The sequence below is a fragment of the Mercurialis annua genome, linkage group LG2 (assembly GCF_937616625.2).
Source record: "Mercurialis annua linkage group LG2, ddMerAnnu1.2, whole genome shotgun sequence".
Taxonomy (NCBI): domain Eukaryota; kingdom Viridiplantae; phylum Streptophyta; class Magnoliopsida; order Malpighiales; family Euphorbiaceae; genus Mercurialis; species Mercurialis annua.
The window spans coordinates 33,452,169-33,472,849 of NC_065571.1; the positions used below are offsets into that span (position 1 = coordinate 33,452,169).

General features: G+C 35.1%; 2 protein-coding genes across 2 annotated transcripts; one reads left to right on the plus strand and one right to left on the minus strand.

The window, feature by feature from the left end:
- The first annotated feature begins 1,724 nt into the window (after positions 1 to 1,724).
- LOC126668430 (uncharacterized) lies at positions 1,725 to 8,566 on the plus strand. Its single transcript, XM_050361633.1, has 2 exons — positions 1,725 to 2,101; positions 8,347 to 8,566. Exons 1-2 carry the CDS (start codon positions 1,725 to 1,727, stop codon positions 8,564 to 8,566), a joined length of 597 nt encoding a protein of 198 aa, XP_050217590.1.
- Positions 8,567 to 11,698: 3,132 nt separating this feature from the next.
- LOC126670579 (cationic amino acid transporter 1-like) lies at positions 11,699 to 13,469 on the minus strand. Its single transcript, XM_050364340.2, has one exon. The coding sequence runs from the start codon at positions 13,455 to 13,457 to the stop codon at positions 11,730 to 11,732; it is 1,728 nt and encodes a 575-aa protein (XP_050220297.1). The 5' UTR covers positions 13,458 to 13,469; the 3' UTR covers positions 11,699 to 11,729.
- Positions 13,470 to 20,681: the final 7,212 nt, after the last annotated feature.

Genomic DNA, 20,681 nt, shown 5'->3' on the forward strand with positions numbered 1-20,681 from the left:
AAATGATGCCCAAGATTATAGCTGAGAATCAGAGTGCGTTTGTGGAAAACAGACTGATTACTGATAATTTTCTTATTGCTTATGAGATAGGTCATTATTTAAGATGCAAACAAAGGGGGAAAATGGATATGGCAGCTCTCAAAATCGATGTGAGCAAGGCGTACGATAAGGTTAGGTGGTATTTTGTAAAAGTGATGCTTCAGAGGTTGGGTTTTTGTGCCAAATGGATTAATTTGATTATGTATTGTTTGTCCTCTGTAAAATACATGAGTATTGGAGAGTGTAGGAGCATGGAGCCGATTATCCCGAGTAGAGGACTGAGACAGGGTGATCCTCTATCACCGTACATTTTTATCATTTGTGCGGAGGGATTAAGCCTTTTACTAGCTCAAGAGGAGGCTCGGGGGAGAATTCATGGGGTGACAGTGTTTAGAGGAGCCCCGTCCATCAGTCACCTTTTCTTCGCGAACAACTGCTTTCTTTTCTTCCATGCCACTTTGGAAGAGATGAACGTAGTAAAGGGTGTTCTAGACGAGTACGAAAATCTGTCAGGCCAAGAGGTTAACGTCCAAAAATCAAACATTACATTCAGTGCAAATGTTTCGTTAGAGGACAAAGAGATTGTTACTTCGGTTATGGGTGTGGAGGAAGTGAGCAATAGTGGGAAATATTTGGGTCTCCCATCGTTGGTGGGAAGAAACAAATCAGCTATCTTCGGTTTTATAAAAGATAGAGTGTGGAACAAGGTGCGGGGGTGGAATTCGAAGTATTTGTCTATAGGGGGTAAGGAAGTGTTGATTAAAACGGTAGCTCAATAAATGCCTAATTACGTTATGAACGTCTTTTTGATCCCTCTTCGGCTTTGTGAGGAGTTAGAAAGAATGTTAAACTCGTTTTGGTGGGGTAGAGATCAAATGAAAAAGAAGGGCATTAGTTGGGCGAGTTGGGATAAGCTTTGTTTGCCTAAGAAATTTGGAGGTATGGGTTTCAAAAAATTTCGAGAATTTAATATCGCTATGCTAGCCCGTCAAGCTTGGCGCCTTATCAATGTGGAAGAGAATTTAATGGTTAAAGTGTTTAAGGCAAAGTATTTTCCTAATTCAAATTTTCCTGAAGCAAAGTTGGGGTCAAACCCAAGCTATGTTTGGAGGAGCATTTTCGAAACTCAACCGGTTATGCGTAAGGGAGCCGGAGTGAGAATCGGTAACGGGAAGAAGACGACTATATGGGGTAGCCCTTGGGTTACAGGAGAAGAGAGTGGCCTCATTACAACGCCTATGCCAGAGAGCCTTAGCAATGCAAGAGTTGACAATCTCTTTGTGATGGATGGGAAAGAATGGGATGTAGGACTTGTTATGGATGTGTTTGATAGTGGAGATGTTGATCAGATCCTAGTTATTCCTATTAGTATCAGAGGTGTGGAAGATAGCTGGTTTTGGAAGTATGACTCAAAAGGGATGTTTACAGTAAAGAGTTGTTATCGAGCAATTTGTGGAGAGGAGAACTATCAGCCCGATATTTTGTGGAGCAAGATCTGGAAATTATCAATCCCGTTACAAGTTTGTAATTTCCTGTGGCGCTTGTGTAAAGGCTTTCTCCCTACGGCGGAAGCGTTGGCCAGCAGGAAAGTTTTTATTTTTGACCAATGCTCAGTTTGTTCAGTAGGTATTGATAATGCAATGCATTTGTCATATTTCTGTCCGTTGGCAGCAACTTGTTGAAGAATGGTAAAAATCCCGCGTCTGGAAGAAGATGGGTCAGTGCAAGAATGGACATTGAGGTGGCTGTCTTTTTCGGGAGAGGATGAGAAGAATTTAATAGCTTTAATTTGCTGGAACTTATGGCAGAATAGGAATAATGTTGTTTGGAAAAATAAACCGGGTACAGTGGAGAGTATCTTAGCAGCAGCTAGTTCTCAGTTAATGGCGTGGAAGGTTGCTCATTTTTCTCAGGTGCAGTTGAGGTCGGTTGACCTTTTAGAAGGTGATGGTAGTATCAGGTGGTTTCCTCCCAAGCATGGATGGTTGAAAGCAAACGTCGACGCTGCAATCTTTTCCGGTGGTAGAGGGTATGGTATTGGTGTAATACCCTGTAAGTTCAGGTGCCGTTTAGTGCAACGTGTCCGGCAGAGAAGGACCGGAGTTGCAGAGATAAAGATATTGGATATTAAAGAAAAGGATAATATGGAGTAAGACGTATATGTTTGAGGATTAGAATAAGAAAATAAGGAAAAATGCTAAGAAAAGTCACAAACTATAGATCAGGGACTAAAGTGGTAATTTAACCAGTTAAGTCCGAAAATGGAATTGTTTCGCCAAGGTCCGCGAAATATTTTATAGTATTGGTGGTAAAAGTTTCAGGTCAATCGGAGACCTTTTAAAATTTGGACGCGGATTCATTTTGGGCTAAATTGTCAATTTTGAAGAATTCAAGGACCAAAGTGCAAATTAGCCAATTTAGCCTCGAGAATAGCAATCGGAAGATTATCGACGAGAATAGTTATATTTGGAGTAGTATTATTTATTTGGATATAAATAATACGTAGATATTCGAGTTTAAGTGAATAATTAACCGTTCGGTTAAAATTGAAAGTTTAAAAGAAAAATGGTTTGAGTAAAAGAAATGAGGGATCAAAGTGAACCTTTAGCCAATACATATATTAAGAAAGAAGAAGAAGAAGATCAGAGAAGAAAGGAGATGAGCGAAGGAAAAATCGGCGATAACTTCGATCCGTCGCCGCTTCGCCGTTTCTCGTCCGAATCGAGTGATTCTCGCGCCGTTGGATTAAGAATTCGATTCTCTATCATCTTTAAGCTTCAAATCGAGGTAAGCTTGACGTTTTGGTTTAGGGTTTCGAGCGGTTTTACCGTTTTAATGATTTTGAGTTTGAATTCGACGTTTTAAGCTTGAATCTTGAGTTTTTGATGTTATTAAGCGTTACGGATCGATTTAGTATGTCGTAGCACGTCGGAAATGGCCCGGGGAATGAACCCCGGGGCTGCACATCGTGCAGCTAAAGGCTGCACGAACGTGCAGCAGACTGCACGTTCGTGCAGACTGCTGCACGAACGTGTAGCTAGTGCTACACGATCGTGCAGCACAGCAACTGCACGATCGTGCAGCGTACTGCACGAACGTGCAATACACTGCTGCACGAGCGTGCAGTCCCTCGTTAGCGGGAATCGACGATTTTGGCTTCCAGAGCCCTGACGCGACGCAGAAACTCGATTTCAGACAATTTCAAGTCGTGTAATCAATCGTGATTCGATTGAATATCAAAACGTAAACTAGGACGTTTAAAAGAAACATATGATTAAGAGATTACTAAAGTTAAGAATCGTATTAGAGATACGATTGTATTAACCTAACTTTATAACGTAGGGTTTTGATATTAAGCCTACGTTTATGAATTAAACGTACGTATGATGTGAATAGGAAGTGGATACATCAACGAGGTACGAGATCAACGAGCTGGAATAGTTAAAAGAGTGAATGACGTGTGGAGCTTACGTTTGGATATAAGGAATAGCGATCGTTGTGAGTGGCACTTTACTTTTGTGGATTATTACTTAAAACGCATCGTTTAATATATAGTTTGAAATATCGCTTATCGCATTGTTTTTATCGATCGTTAAATAGTTTATCGAATTACTATAGTTTTTAAAACTAGTATATGATCCGTGGGAAACAAGCTACCTATTGGGTGTCAATAGGCTGTGTGATCACCAGCGTCCGGGTAAGTCATAGATAGAGATTTCATGGGTCGTCTATCATACTTGTTTGTGCATGCGATACAGAGCCTATCTGGTTGAACTATCCCGGGGCCTGTATCTGCGAGTCGGCTGGTTGAACTATCCCGGACTCATATCGATCGATCGTTAGATGTTGTGATAATGTTCATTATGCATACTAAGATATTAGGGTTTCGATCGGATCAAATGTTTGAAGTATAATATGTTTGTATATATGTGTTTTGTTTTAAATGCGATGTTATTTTCTATAATACCTTAGTAATGTGTTATCTCACTCAGTATTTCCCCAAATACTGACCCCTCACATTGATGTTTTTCAGGTGTATAAGTCGGATCAGACATACCGTCTTTGGTGTGCTGGGTACAAGTCCCCTTGGTGCTGCAGTAGTATACGTGTGACGAGTCTTAGCCTAGTATAGTTAGGTCTTATAGGTTGTGTACGTGTTTAATGTTTGTTTGATGTGACATCTTTTGGTTGTCAGTTTTTGTATTGATCGATAGATGGGCTAGTACGTACCAGTTTCGGAAGTGAAATGCCCACTATGATTGTATCGATGATGTTATGTTATGATTGTAAACGTGTCTTTCTTATTATATGTCTATAGGATAGTTGTGTTTGCGTTTCCGCGAAAAAAGTTAGAGTGGTTTTAGGCTTGCTACGGGTTTCGGAGCTACCACTCCCATTCCCTAGCGCCGGTCTCGGCTCAATAATTTGGGTCGTTACAAAGTTGGTATCAGAGCAGTTGGTCCAGTTACCTCTGCTAATATATGATTTGAGTGCAGTTAGTCCATGATACCACTGCAAGTCTGTGATTGATGTTTGTTTGTTCCTAGGTATTAGGTCATTAGACTAAGCTAGGAACTACTGCAGCTATAGAATTGAGCCATGTCTGATCCAAGTCGTTTGTATTATTTGTTTTAAGATCGAGCTGATTGATTGTGAATTTTTGATTGATTGTGAAATTCTTGTTTGTTTCATTATGATAAGTATGATCGATGGATTGTGAAATTCTTGTTTGTTTCACTATGATAAGTATGATCGATGGATTGTGAAATTCTTGTTTGTTTCTTTGCGAAATACGTATATGACGTATAGATGGTATCGAAATCGAATTATCGAAATGTCGAGATGTGCATGAAGAAGAAGTATGAAGTTACAGAAGTGGAAGAACCTACCGTGTACAGAGTTTAAAGGTTTAGAGAACTTACAAAACTCGAAGTTTAAAACTTTTTGAAAGTTGTTTGTGTAAACGATTTTGAAAACATAGTTGTGCCTAGACCCGCGATAGTCATCGATAAGTGCCACGACATTGATAGAAGTGCATCACTACATATATCTGTACATACATCAATAGGACATGCATCATATGCATTATGTTCGGACGAAAAGGTGAGATGTGGCAACTCTTTGGGGATGAGAGACGTCATCACCCTAGTGCACAATTTTGTTAAAATGAAAATGAAATTTGATTTAAAGTTCAAGATGAATCGTTTTATCGAAAGAGTTTTGAAAGAGTTTTGTTTTCATGTAAGTATACCTAGACCAGAACTCTGTGACGGAAGTGAAGTGCTCGCGAGCAAGCTGCGGTCAATACCAAGAGGTGAACGAATACGTATAGTTGCGAAAACATAGACGTTATGCTTCTAGGATATGAACTTAGTTTCGAAACAACGCGCTAGAATATAGCAAAGACCGTGAATACGTTGGACAGTGATATGTATCCGATTAGTGGTAAGTTAGAAAGTAAGTATCTCTTTGACGGGATTTCAAAGATCTTAAATGACGATATAAGAGAAGAAGTGAATAATAGATGTGCGTGAATAGCGGAATGAAAATGATTGGACGGTGAACTAGGACGTTCATATTGTATGATAGGAGTATGAAAAGAGGATAGTTGAGTATAGGAATCGATTTATAGTTTATGCTTTGAAGATAGAAGATTGCCCTTATGATAAGATGAGGTGGATATTGTGTGATATTAGAAAGACGTCGGATTTAATAAGGATATCGACGATAGATGTACAAGGATAGGAGCGACAAGTCAAGAAAGCGTGTGATGGAATACAAAGTATATAGTATTGAATGTTAAACAAGGAACAAATGAAAAAGGTTAAGGGTTTAAGATAAGTAAAAAGGTTGTATGAAAATTCGAGGACGAATTTTTATAAGGGGGGAAGAATGTAATACCCTGTAAGTTCAGGTGCCGTTTAGTGCAACGTGTCCGGCAGAGAAGGACCGGAGTTGCAGAGATAAAGATATTGGATATTAAAGAAAAGGATAATATGGAGTAAGACGTATATGTTTGAGGATTAGAATAAGAAAATAAGGAAAAATGCTAAGAAAAGTCACAAACTATAGATCAGGGACTAAAGTGGTAATTTAACCAGTTAAGTCCGAAAATGGAATTGTTTCGCCAAGGTCCGCGAAATATTTTATAGTATTGGTGGTAAAAGTTTCAGGTCAATCGGAGACCTTTTAAAATTTGGACGCGGATTCATTTTGGGCTAAATTGTCAATTTTGAAGAATTCAAGGACCAAAGTGCAAATTAGCCAATTTAGCCTCGAGAATAGCAATCGGAAGATTATCGACGAGAATAGTTATATTTGGAGTAGTATTATTTATTTGGATATAAATAATACGTAGATATTCGAGTTTAAGTGAATAATTAACCGTTCGGTTAAAATTGAAAGTTTAAAAGAAAAATGGTTTGAGTAAAAGAAATGAGGGATCAAAGTGAACCTTTAGCCAATACATATATTAAGAAAGAAGAAGAAGAAGATCAGAGAAGAAAGGAGATGAGCGAAGGAAAAATCGGCGATAACTTCGATCCGTCGCCGTTTCGCCGTTTCTCGTCCGAATCGAGTGATTCTCGCGCCATTGGATTAAGAATTCGATTCTCTATCATCTTTAAGCTTCAAATCGAGGTAAGCTTGACGTTTTGGTTTAGGGTTTCGAGCGGTTTTACCGTTTTAATGATTTTGAGTTTGAATTCGACGTTTTAAGCTTGAATCTTGAGTTTTTGATGTTATTAAGCGTTACGGATCGATTTAGTATGTCGTAGCACGTCGGAAATGGCCCGGGGAATGAACCCCGGGGCTGCACATCGTGCAGCTAAAGGCTGCACGAACGTGCAGCAGACTGCACGTTCGTGCAGACTGCTGCACGGACGTGTAGCTAGTGCTACACGATCGTGCAGCACAGCAACTGCACGATCGTGCAGCGTACTGCACGAACGTGCAATACACTGCTGCACGAGCGTGCAGTCCCTCGTTAGCGGGAATCGACGATTTTGGCTTCCAGAGCCCTGACGCGATGCAGAAACTCGATTTCAGACAATTTCAAGTCGTGTAATCAATCGTGATTCGATTGAATATCAAAACGTAAACTAGGACGTTTAAAAGAAACATATGATTAAGAGATTACTAAAGTTAAGAATCGTATTAGAGATACGATTGTATTAACCTAACTTTATAACGTAGGGTTTTGATATTAAGCCTACGTTTATGAATTAAACGTACGTATGATGTGAATAGGAAGTGGATACATCAACGAGGTACGAGATCAACGAGCTGGAATAGTTAAAAGAGTGAATGACGTGTGGAGCTTACGTTTGGATATAAGGAATAGCGATCGTTGTGAGTGGCACTTTACTTTTGTGGATTATTACTTAAAACGCATCGTTTAATATATAGTTTGAAATATCGCTTATCGCATTGTTTTTATCGATCGTTAAATAGTTTATCGAATTACTATAGTTTTTAAAACTAGTATATGATCCGTGGGAAACAAGCTACCTATTGGGTGTCAATAGGCTGTGTGATCACCAGCGTCCGGGTAAGTCATAGATAGAGATTTCATGGGTCGTCTATCATACTTGTTTGTGCATGCGATACAGAGCCTATCTGGTTGAACTATCCCGGGGCCTGTATCTGCGAGTCGGCTGGTTGAACTATCCCGGACTCATATCGATCGATCGTTAGATGTTGTGATAATGTTCATTATGCATACTAAGATATTAGGGTTTCGATCGGATCAAATGTTTGAAGTATAATATGTTTGTATATATGTGTTTTGTTTTAAATGCGATGTTATTTTCTATAATACCTTAGTAATGTGTTATCTCACTCAGTATTTCCCCAAATACTGACCCCTCACATTGATGTTTTTCAGGTGTATAAGTCGGATCAGACATACCGTCTTTGGTGTGCTGGGTACAAGTCCCCTTGGTGCTGCAGTAGTATACGTGTGACGAGTCTTAGCCTAGTATAGTTAGGTCTTATAGGTTGTGTACGTGTTTAATGTTTGTTTGATGTGACATCTTTTGGTTGTCAGTTTTTGTATTGATCGATAGATGGGCTAGTACGTACCAGTTACGGAAGTGAAATGCCCACTATGATTGTATCGATGATGTTATGTTATGATTGTAAACGTGTCTTTCTTATTATATGTCTATAGGATAGTTGTGTTTGCGTTTCCGCGAAAAAAGTTAGAGTGGTTTTAGGCTTGCTACGGGTTTCGGAGCTACCACTCCCATTCCCTAGCGCCGGTCTCGGCTCAATAATTTGGGTCGTGACAATTGGGATTGTCGTTAGGGATGAATCTGGTGCCATAGTTCAAGCTAGAACTTCCAGATTTTTTGGCAACATTTCCCCAAGGTTGGCGGAAGCAGTCGGGGTCAGAGAAATTCTAAGTTGGCTAAAGGATTGCAGCAACTTAGTCATTGAGTTTGACGCGATGGAGTTAGTTCTGGAGATTAGGAATCCAAGTTTGGCGGATATGGATCCCGTTGTTGGTGATTGCGAAGCAGTTTAGTAACGTTGTTTTTTTGTTCGTGAGACGATCTGCGAATCAGGCTGCGCACTTGTTAGCGCAAAACGCCCGTTCCATTTCAGGTCATCAGGAGTGGTTCTTTCACTTATCTGAATTTCTCACAAATATAATTTCTTTGGATTATTAATAAAGTATCATATTGATTCCAATAAAAAAACAAATAAAATAAAATAAACTTATTACTCCATGCATGTTTTAAGTAAATATTAAGCAAGTAATTGCATGTCTGAAGTAAATATTAATGAACTACGTACATTGAAAAAGGAACGTAATATGAAGGATTTGCTTAACTACAGGAAAAGTTATAATCATTAAAGATTTGCTCATTATATCAATCCAATATTCTTCAGTTGTTCTAATCATTCAAATGAAACCCACTGACCTGCGAAGAACCGAAGATATCAGTTGCACGTGACTGATATCTTAAATGTTTATCTAGTTAATCAACTTCAAAAGATGGAAATTATTCTATAATTTGAGACATTCATAATAAAAACAAGTCTATCAATTTGGGAAGGAGGGGGTATAATCTTAATTAAAAAATATTGACATAATTTTAAATGTTTATTAAGTAATTCTCTACATGTTCTATTTTTTCGTTTCTGTGCTGCTTAATATTCCCCCTGTCTCGATAAATTTGATAAAAAAATAGATTTCCTAATATATTTTACAACTTTCATTTATAGAATATTTTTCCTTTCACTCTCTTCCATTAATATCTTTTGAGAAATTAACTTTTTAAGAAACAAATGATGTATTTACTATGAAAAAAGGGTATGAAAATAAAATTAAGGTTATTTATAAAAGATTTTTTTTTCAAAGATATTTGCTAAAAATACTCCGGTTTTTAAATTTATTTTTCTACTCTTTTTTTGAAAATTTATTTTTTTACTCTAAAAATTTATAAAAATACTCCATTTTTTTAGAAACTGTTGGAAACCTTTTAAAACCTTTTGAAATTGTATTAGAAACTTTTTTTTTAAAATGGTATTAATTTTTTTAAAAACCGTTTAAAACCCCATTAAAAACTGTTTTGGAAACAGTTTATAAAACATTTTCAATTTGTATTTTTTAGAAACCATTTGAAATCGTTTGAAACTGCATAGTAAAAAAGTAAAGATTCAAAATTCTTGACGTACGACTAAAAATATTAAGTTTGGAAGTTAGATTTTGCAAATATTTTTGTTTATTAGATAACTTTGCATCTATTGACTTACCTTAAACAATATGCATAGAGAATTGTATGAATTAGATTGAGACAAATGGAGATATAGATAGCTTACAATTAGTCATGTTTTAAATTTCTATAACATCTTTAGCGATTTTAATATTTTTATAGCAAATACTATCCTAAATGTGTTTATTCTTTGAACAAATTGAAAAACTAAATTAGTGCCAATTAAATTTTTTCGATAACTATCATAATTGAACATGTTACATTATTTTGGATTTAAGTGGTTTTCTATCTTTTTGAATATATAAATGATATGATTCAAATAAATGAATTGGCATTGCAGGAGAAGTTGTTATGCTTATATTTTTCTATTTTTTTCCATTTCATTAATTTTTAAAATTACTTTAGGCTACAGGAGCAGACATAATTATACAAATTAGCATGTGTAAATTATCATTTAATCTCGTTAGAGGTCACTAAGGGGCTTCCTTGTGCTGTTTATTATTTCTCATTTTGTGTAGTCAACCTTTAGTTTTTCTTTTTTTGGTCACGAGGGAACCCCGACAGAGCCCGACCACCCTTTTGGGGTAGTGTAGTCAACCTTGTTTTGCTTCTTTAGTATGAAATCTATAGTGGTGCCTTAAGGTTCCGAAAGATTTTGTGTTTTACATAAAGTGATAAGTAGAATGGGGATCAGATGGAATCGATAGTTAGGATGCTATGTTGTGTTTGTCCTAATAAATGACCAAAGTTTTTACTTCAGTTTTAGATGATTATGTGACAATTTCTTACTTCAAATTTGTTAACCAACGCGACTGTGACGGAGAGGTACCATAGCTTACTCTATTTTTAAAAGAGGTTGTTAATGTTTTGGATTCATGAAAAATGACCTATATAAATATTGGCAACACACTTGTCTCATTGATAATCGAGCAACATAAATTCTAGTAAGTAGTAACGCTATAAGGGTGCCAATCTAGTTGAGAAGCTCGGGTGCGTTTCCTGATTTCTTGACTCCAATTTTTGATAAAAAAAGAACACAGAGCTCTGAAAATAGTCTTTATAACAGCATCTGTCCAGGTTTTTACATTTGGTAGTATACTTATCATGCAAGGCAAGTGCATGCAAGGAATTTGCTGCTTTTTTTAATATAGTTTTTGATCAAAGTCGGTTTTTTTATTACAAAATTTGAGAAAAATCGTGCTAAAAGTATTATTTCCAAGTGACTTCTTATTTGTTGGGTATTTAAGTGATAGTTAAATTGCCAACTTATCCCTTCCAATCCATGTAAGTTTCTTTTTGAACTTTGCATAGTTTCACTTGCTGTTTACTTTTAACAGGACAAGAGTCCATTTTCTGATTGACCGGCTATGAGTTTGGTTTGATGGTTTCAATTTTGTTTGGAATAAATCTTTTGCAAAAATTCGATTTTCGTCTCACTTGTTTTCTGATTAAATTATTTAAAATTACTTTTTTATGGAAGTTTTTGATTCTGGTAAACTATGGCTTTTCCCTCTCATTCACCATTTTAGATTCAGTTGAATTGAATTCTTGCATTTTTTTTATGTCAATGAAATTGGATATGAACTTTTTTTTCTTGAATATGGATGTTCTTTCCAGACATCTGCAGGATGTACCGTCCTTGTGAATGATCCGACGCCATGCTCAGGTAGAATATAGAGTTAAATAATACAATCACATAAGATTTTGGAGTTTTTCGTTACAATATTTATGTTTGTATTTTTTGTTATTAAACATAAACTTACAGGAATAAACTGACCCTTTGCTTTAAGTCCATTAATCTTATAATGAACAATCTAAATATGACCTAATAAAACCACTTCTTGGTCATATTTAGCCGATTTAAACACCAAATTGAAAACAAACATTAAATTGTCACTTTGAACAAGTTCATACATCAAATTAATAATTATCCCAAAATTATACCCAAAAACACTAAAGAAAACTTCCCTAAATGTTGCCAGCTGCTTCTACTTGCAATTTCTTTGCTGCATCATAAGAAGCATGCAGTTCCACAAGAAAATAATAGACAAGCAATACCCCTGTCCAGATGGAATATCTAATGAATGATGCCCCGTCGATGGATCCCATAATAAAAACATTTAGAGCAATCGAAGCAGATGGCAGCCATGGCACCAATGGTACTCCCAACAATTTAGGCTTTCTTGCTTGATTCAGTGTCAGCTGTAGTGCTAATATGGAGAAAAACCAAATCGGTACGGTTATTACATAACCAATCCAGCCATTTGAGACTGCCCAGTAAACAGCGCAGGCAATTGAGGATGCTACGATTAACCCCAACAATCCAATAAGCTTCTTTTTGTAAACATTTAATGTCTCATTAGTCACATAGTATCGTCTCACCAGCAATGCAAGATCCACAAGAGAAAATATGAAAAGGGTGGAGATAGACAAGAGGTTTTCCAAAACATCAAGGCTTGTGAAGAAAGCAACAATACAATTTGCTACAGTCATGCAAACTGTGGCAATCACCGGGGTTCCAGTTCTTTTATTGACGGAAGCAAGTATAGGCGGGGCCATGTGGGTTCTGCCGATATGAGTGAAATATCGAGATTGTCCGAGCACATTAGTTAGCAAAACTGTTGTCATCCCTTTCAACGCACCCAATCCAACGATATATTTTGCCCAATTCATACCCGTAGCTTGAAATGCCACTGTGAATGGCGCATCAACATCAATATGAGTGTAAGGTTGCATTAAGCTTAACGTTGCTGTAAGAACGCAGTAAAGTACCACAATAACCGACATGGAGCCAATTAGTCCTAACGAAATATCTCGACCCGGGTTTTTAATCTCCTCACCTAAAGTTGCTACTCCATCAAATCCCATATATGCAAAGAAAAGCATAGATGATGCCTTCATAATCCCGCGAATACCAAAAGGTGCGAAAGGTGTGAAATTGGCAGTATTCGCCTTCGCAAGACCGGCGATGATGATGAATGCCAAGATGAACATGTGGACTATTGTAGCAATTGAGTTGAATCTTGATAAAACTTTGATACTCCAACATGCTCCAATACAAATAAAGATCGAACTCATCACAGCAATGGGATATAAATAGTTATAATTATTTGCAAGAAATGGGGCGTGTATGCGGAAAGTGTTTGGTTCATTGTTAAAGAGGGTAGCCAAATACGAAGTCCAAGACCGAGCCACGCCAGCACCATAAATAATATACTCAAACAAAATGTTCCCAACAGCAATGAAAGCTACAAAATCACCCAGCTCCACTCTAAGATACGAATATGAAGCTCCAGCTACCGGTAATTCCGTCGCGAATTCGTTGTAACATAACACTGATAACAATGCAGTTATGCCCGATATTAGGTATGAAAGTATAACCGCAGGACCGACATCATTCCGAGCAGCTTCGCCAGTAAGTACAAATACCCCTGCACCCATTATAACTCCAATCCCAAACCAGAAAATATCCAAGCAATTCAGAGTTTTTTTCATCTCATTATGGCTTTCGCCACGCACTTCCTGCAGCTCGAGATTATCTAGTGATCGTGCCAGAACCCGATCCTTGAACCGGGTTTTTATGTTAGACAATGCATGAATATAGGAGTTCCAGCTTTGGAATGACTCTTTCGGCAAAAAATCTTCTTTTTTGCAGACACATCCTCTGTTCTGAAGGCCACTGCCATCACTAGCCATCGCCCTAGTTGCTTACCCTGCAAAAGAAAAGAACTAATCAAAATAAATGGTGGAAAAAAATAACTAATTCAATTGGAAAGAAAATAACAAAATGGAACAAATGGTGAAAAATATAATAGAATTTAGAATACCACAGTAGATGTATAAAAAATATTGTAATAAATGTATAAAAATTGATGATAGAGAATTTTCAGTATCTAAATACTATTAAAAAATGAGATTGTACTCCTAGGGAAACTATTTAAACTTATTTTTCAATCCTAGAGGGTACCCAAGTTGTAAAATTTTCACGTGATTTAAATTTTAGATTAAAATATCTTTTTTTTTGTGAATCAAATTTCAGATTTTTAGACCTTCTAAGTTTAAATGAAATAGACAAACTACAAAATTATTGAAGAAAAACAATCAAAAAGAAATATATATTCTATAGATTAATTTTAAAATTGGCTGAAAACTCATAAAAGTTTTCTTCTAGATTTTTTCAAGTTAATTTGTTTGACCAAAACTAATAATAATAAATCAAGTTATTATTTGACATAATAATATTGGCCGAAAAAGCATTAACCTAAAAACTACTATTACTAAAATGCAATAGTCTTGTTGTTATGGCTAGTGAAGATGATGAAACTGAAAGTGATTTATACAGTAGCAAAATTAAAGAGAACAAAAGTACATAGCAAAAAAAACGTCTGATGAAGAAATTAAACAAATAAAAATATAACCAAAAATAATCGGTTGGTCGAAAAAGCATTAACCTAAAAACTAGTGTATTCACTAAAATGCAATAGTCCTGAAACCATTGTTATGATTATTATTATGGCTAGTGAAGATGGATGAAACTTAAAAGTAATTTATACAGTAGCAAATTGCAAAATCAAAGAGAACAGAAGTACATAGAAGAAAAAAACGTCTGATGAAGAAATTAAACAAATAAAAATATAACCAAAAATAATCAATCACTGACGGCAGCCCACACTATCTAATCCTAAAATTATAATTATTAAAATTTAGGTTCCACGGGAACCTTATTCCTTAGAAAAGATTAAAAAATTATTTCAAAACATTAACCAAAAATTACCACGAATGATCTTTTTTTGGTGAAAAATATTTTAGATTTTTAGAACTTCTCAACTTAAATGATATAAACACAGTTACCCTAGAATCACCACGAATGATCTTTTTTTGGTGAATCATATTTTAGATTTTCAGAACTTCTCAACTTAAATGATATAAACACAGTAATAAAATAATTAAAGAAAAATAATCGAAAAGAAATATCTGTTATCTTCCTGAATTTTTCAAGTTAATTTGTTAAAACAAAAACTAATAATAATAAATTAAGTTATTATTTGACATAATAATATTAGCCGAAAAAGCATTAACCTAAAACCTACTATTCACTAAAATGCAATAGTTGACCAGTGAAGATGGATGAAACTTAAAGTAATTTACACAGTAGCAGAATTAAAGAGAACTCTATACACATGCTAAAAAACGGCTGATAATGGAGTGAGTGAAGAAATTAAACAAATAAAAATAAAACAGAAAATAATCGATGACTAATACCAGCTCACAATATCTAATTCTAAAAATCTAATTAAAACCAATTAAAATTCGGGATCAGAAACACATAACTAAACCTAATTATAGTTTCTTTTAATTGAGGACGATCTAAAATTATGAGAACTCTATACACAGGCAAATTTAGGTTCCACAGAACTTAATTACATTAAACAAATTTGAAAATTTATTTCAAAACATTGCCCAATAATTAACACCAATTTAACATAAAATAAAGAAGACGACATACCTGGATTTAGTAGTATTTGATGATCAAATGAAAAAGTGCGACCGCAATGAAATTATAAACTAATGATGGGATTGGTTTTAGAGTTAGAAATCTGGTTAGTAGTGACTACTTTTATATAAGCACAGTCCTCGTTAGATACAACTCTCTTTTATGATAATAACCCTAATCTTTCAAGATTTACGTGAAATCCAATTTTAAAATCTAAAAAATATCTAAAATATCTTTTATTTTCATTTTTGTTACACCTTAAGTATTTATGTTTTGATGATTTAATAACTAGATAATACAAGTATTGCGTGATATTCTCACTTATTCATATGTTATTTTTTATTCATTTCCTTTATTTTTAATTAAAATATACATCCATGGAATATTAAATAACTTCGTACAAAACCTAATTTGATATTAAAAATATTTTTCATATAAATATTGGAATAACTAATCATTGTTTCATCTTAAATAACTTTTTTTCTTTGAAGATAAATCTTAAATAACTCTAGATATAGCTTTATTGACTTAAAATTTAACTTTATTCTATAAAATTCTCCATAACTTTTGGAATAAATAAAAAGCTTAATATGGTTTTCAAATAAATAATTTAATCTAACCAAATCAAAATACATATTGAAATATTGATAACCAACTTAAAGCTTAAAATTAATTTTTGAACACTTAATCATTTTAAGTTAGGTTTTAAATCTAAATATCCTAATTTTAAATTTTGATAAATAATAAGTAAAATATTTGGACGTATTTATTTTACCGAGTACATCCGGTTATAAAATTTTAATTTTTGTATTTAATTATTTATATCTTTATTATTTTTAATATTACTCACAAATGAATATATTTTCTTCCCTCATATATTAAAATCGTACTTTTTTATAATTTTTTAATCACCATCAGTGTATTGTATTTTGTTCAACTCCTTACTCTGCAAATATGTGTATGTATTTTATTATAAAATTTCTCTCTCTATATTTATATTTGTAATACCCCGTAAACTGTTAAGATACTTTTCAGATACTAGGACGTGCCACTTGTCCGAAATTAAGAAAGTTGTGATAAGGTGATCGTGAATGAGAATCAAAATGACAAAGTATTGTCGGAATAAGTATATTAATTGGATCACGGAATAATAATTTTTAAGCAAAAATTTATTATTCAGAGTGATTATTAGCGGGACTAAAGGGAAGGCAGAGTAATAAAAATAAAATAAATTATAAGTCCCGAGTTAATGACTTTCACGTCAAGGTCCGTGAAATATTTTTAAGAAATTATGGAAAAAAGTTTCATAATTTTTGGACATTGTTTAGTAAAGAACGTCGGTTAATTGAGAAGTTGAGTTAAAATGCAAATTAACCACTTTAAGGACTTAAGTGGAATTTTAACCACAAACCTCCGAAGGGAGTTGTGTTTTACTCTATTTTATTAAGGTAAGAAAATAATATCGATAAAATGGTTATCGATAATAATTAAAATGAAATATTGGACGAAAAAGTGCAAGTTAGCTCAAAATGGAAATTTGAGCGTTTTGGCTAAAATTGCAAAAAATAAAGTTATTGGAAATTGATATTATAAGATATGGGACTAATATTATTTATTTGAAAATAAATAATATAGAATCAATCGGACCTAAAAGGCTTAGTGTTCGGTGGACTAAATTGGACAAAAGAAAAGTTATGGATTAAGAAATGAGGAGGTGTCAAATTTAAGGACTAAAGTGGATATAAGCCCACAACTTGATGAGTAAGTGATTAAGTGGCATAATTTCCAGCAATATTCATTGCTCATTCATTCATTAGCTAAGAAATAGAAAGAAAGAAAGAAAAAGATGGAGAAGATGAGAGAAAGGAGAAAATGGAGCATTCAACTTCAAATAGAGCTACGGAGCTCGTTCCTCGACCAAATTCGATGATTTTGGTGGCTATGGATTCGGGACTCAATCCTCTACTCAAGGTAAGCATCAATTCACGATTTTGTTGGCTAATTTTGGACGAAGTTTGATGAATTGTGGGCTGTTATTTTCAGCAATTAGGAAATTATGGTGTTTGATTATTTTGATTGATTATAAGCTTATAATTAAGTGTTTTAATGGGTGAATGATGGTTAATTGAGGATGATATGTTGAAGGCAGGTCTTTGGCCGAATAAAATGAGTTTTGAATGATGAAAATTGGTTAATAAATGGCCTAGAGTTTGCGGAAATTCTATGTGAATTCATGTGATAATTGATGATGATATTAAGCTTTGATTGTGTGTGTTATAGCTGATTGTCGTGGCTGAGTTTAAGGTAATTTAATGGATGAAAATTTGAAGAGGAATGAGCTAGGGTTTTCGGCATACACACTAAGATTAGTGTTCGAATTGATTGACGAATTGTGACGTATTTGAACAATGGAAACGGAGAGTCGTAGTGATAAAACGTTGTGCGTTTTGCTTCCTAGGTTCGGAAGGCCTTCGACCAGCCATGATCTCACCCTACTAGGCAGAGGTATAAAGGCCAAAGGGGCTGCTTGGTAAGTCTTCACGTGTCGAGAACGAAAGCTTTCATCGTTAGTAAGTTCGACGGGCTACGGGTCGAGGTAAGTTAAAGTATAAAGTTCGACGTTTTCAAATCAAATTGTTGATTGAAATTTGGAATGGTTAATGATCAAGGAATTGGTCTCTAGTATAGTACAAAGATATATGATATAAATTCTAGGGTCTAAGGTTCCGTTAGACTATAAGTTACGAGATAAAGTTTACGCAAACTAGTAGAACGTTTTGCAGAAAACTCTTCTGCAAAACAGCCCTGTTGCGAAGGCCGTATCTCGAGATATATAACTCTAAATTAAGTTCCGTTTATTGTTACGGAAACATAAGGATGTTATCTAAATATGTCCAAGTATAAGTTTCTGCAAAATCGAAACCTAAAATGTTCATTTTGGACTGAACATTTTATTGTGCAGTCTGCCCTACACTTATAATCAATTTTAAGGAAATAACTTTGGAGCTAATTTCCGACACCTTCGGGTGCTAATCTCAGTCCGATACCTAAACGAATGTTGTAGGAGACATTCTAAACTTCAAGAATGTCAAGTTTTTTTAGAGGTCGGAGGGTTTTAAATGAGCGATTTTGATAGCCGAAGTTGGCTAAAAATTATGTATTGGATATTTAGCATATAGTTAGAATGTTAATAATTTAGGTTATTATCGAATTTTTGTAGACTCGCCGAGGCGACTACTAACAGGACACGGAACGTGAGGAACGATATTACTTTGTTTGGTCTAGAAGATTTTGGATAGCAAGTGGTGAGTTTACAGTCTACTTTTGCGTGTTATTAATAAAAGCTATTTGTTTTGTTTATTATTATTATAAATTCATCGCATAAAGTATTATTATTCATAATGATTATTATTTCTTATTGAATGTATAATCTTTATGAAATAAAACTAGTATAGTGATCCGAGAAAACGAGCTACCTATTGGGCGTCAATAGGCTGTGTGATCATCAGTGTCCGGGTCAGTCATAAAATTAGTATAGATAGATGCTTGTATTTAAAAATGTTTGATATGATCTCGTTAAATGATGACTATGTTTGGGAGTAAGGAGGATTGTGTTTTGTTTAGTAGATACAAGGTAACTCGGTTGAACTATCTCGGGACCTGTATCTAGTGAGTAACTCGGCTGAACTATCTCGGGACTCACACCTTTGGATAAGCAGTGGCATTAGTAACTCGGTTGAACTATCTCGGGAATGTGCCACGTGGTAACGGTAACTCGGTCAAACTATCTCGGGACCGTACCACTCGGATTAAAATGAGTTGATATGATATTAAAAGATACAATATGAATAGGATACGGATAGGAAATAGTATGAGTTTAAGATTAAGGTTTCAATCGGATCCAATACTTGATATATACTATGTTCATATATATATATATATTTATGTTTTATTTTAAATTCGATGTTACTTTACATAACACCATTAGTAAACGTAAACTCACTCAGTATTTTCAAAAATATTGACCCCCTCACAGTATTTCATTTCAGGGTCATAGTAAAGGATGTGACGAACTTTTATCCTTGTTCCAGAAGTTCGGAGTTTGGACAGAATCAGTAGTGCTGCAGTAGTTGAGTTCTAGTAAGATGTAACGGTGTGTCAAACGGTTTTAGATTGTAAAACATATACTCTGATATTTGCAAAAGGTTTTGAAACTGCGCTTTTAAACCGTTTTTTTTAAGGTGGAACGGACTGTGCTGGATGTGAGACACCGCGCTATAAGACCCAGGTTCCTATGTAATGGCTTCGGGTTTGGAACTAGACGTTTGTATACGTCAAAATGGAAAAGCTTTTATGAAAATGATTTTGTATATGATTATGATTTTGTTTTATCAATTTATTCGCGAAAAAAATTATACTCGTTTTAGGCTTACTGTGGGTTTTGGAAACGAAAATTCCCATTCCCTAGCGCCGGCCGCGACTCGAGATTTCGGGTCGTGACAAAGGTGGTATCAGAGCAGTTAGTCCAGGATACCACTGCTTTGTGTGTGAGTCTACCTAGGAACTACTGCAGCTATAGGATTCGAGTTATGTCATTGATAAGTCCTTGTTTGTTTTCAAAATTTCTAACTCTCCTCGATAGGATGCTAATCCGTGTAATTCGATTGCTTCGTGAAACGTTGGTTGTTCTATATGGAATACATGTTTACAATGAGGACGCGTGCTTTATTTACGCTAGAGTATGCATGCAATGTGCATACGGAGAAGGACTTGTGAGAAATGGACTCTCACAACGAATTGTTCTTGTTTCACCATGTCTGGACAAGATGAGGCTCAGTCACACACTATAGTCAATGGAGAGGATGTACCTCCATGTTAAATTCATTCGACCGTTCTTCTATAGTCGAGGAAGGACACGATCACCCGAATGCCAGTTGGATATTCTTGAACCAAATAGACGATTCAATCCAATGGCAGTGACTAATAGTCGTCTAAGACGAATCTAGTCAAGCGCCCCGGTACGATTCGTATGATTAGCGCTATTATATTGCTTATAATAGCTATGGTTTGACCAGTAAGGCAAGCCATTATAGTAGGGACGTATAGTATACGAGATAGATCGTCATCGAATAAGATGATGCACTACGAAGATTGTGAACCTAGGTGCATAACTTGAGATATTCCTTAGAAAGGTAGAAGAACATAGAGAATATACATTCAACATATATTACAAGAGTTCGACATACTCTAAAAAATGTCCAATATGCATGAATAACCTAAGCTATGCCTTGAACATAGCTTGATAAGTAGATAATGAATAGATAGAGAACACAAAAAGAAAGGACACACCAATAAGATTAATGAAAAGTCATAATAAAGAAAAGCTAAAATGTCACAGAAGTTCCGATCTTAGTTGACTTATGGTA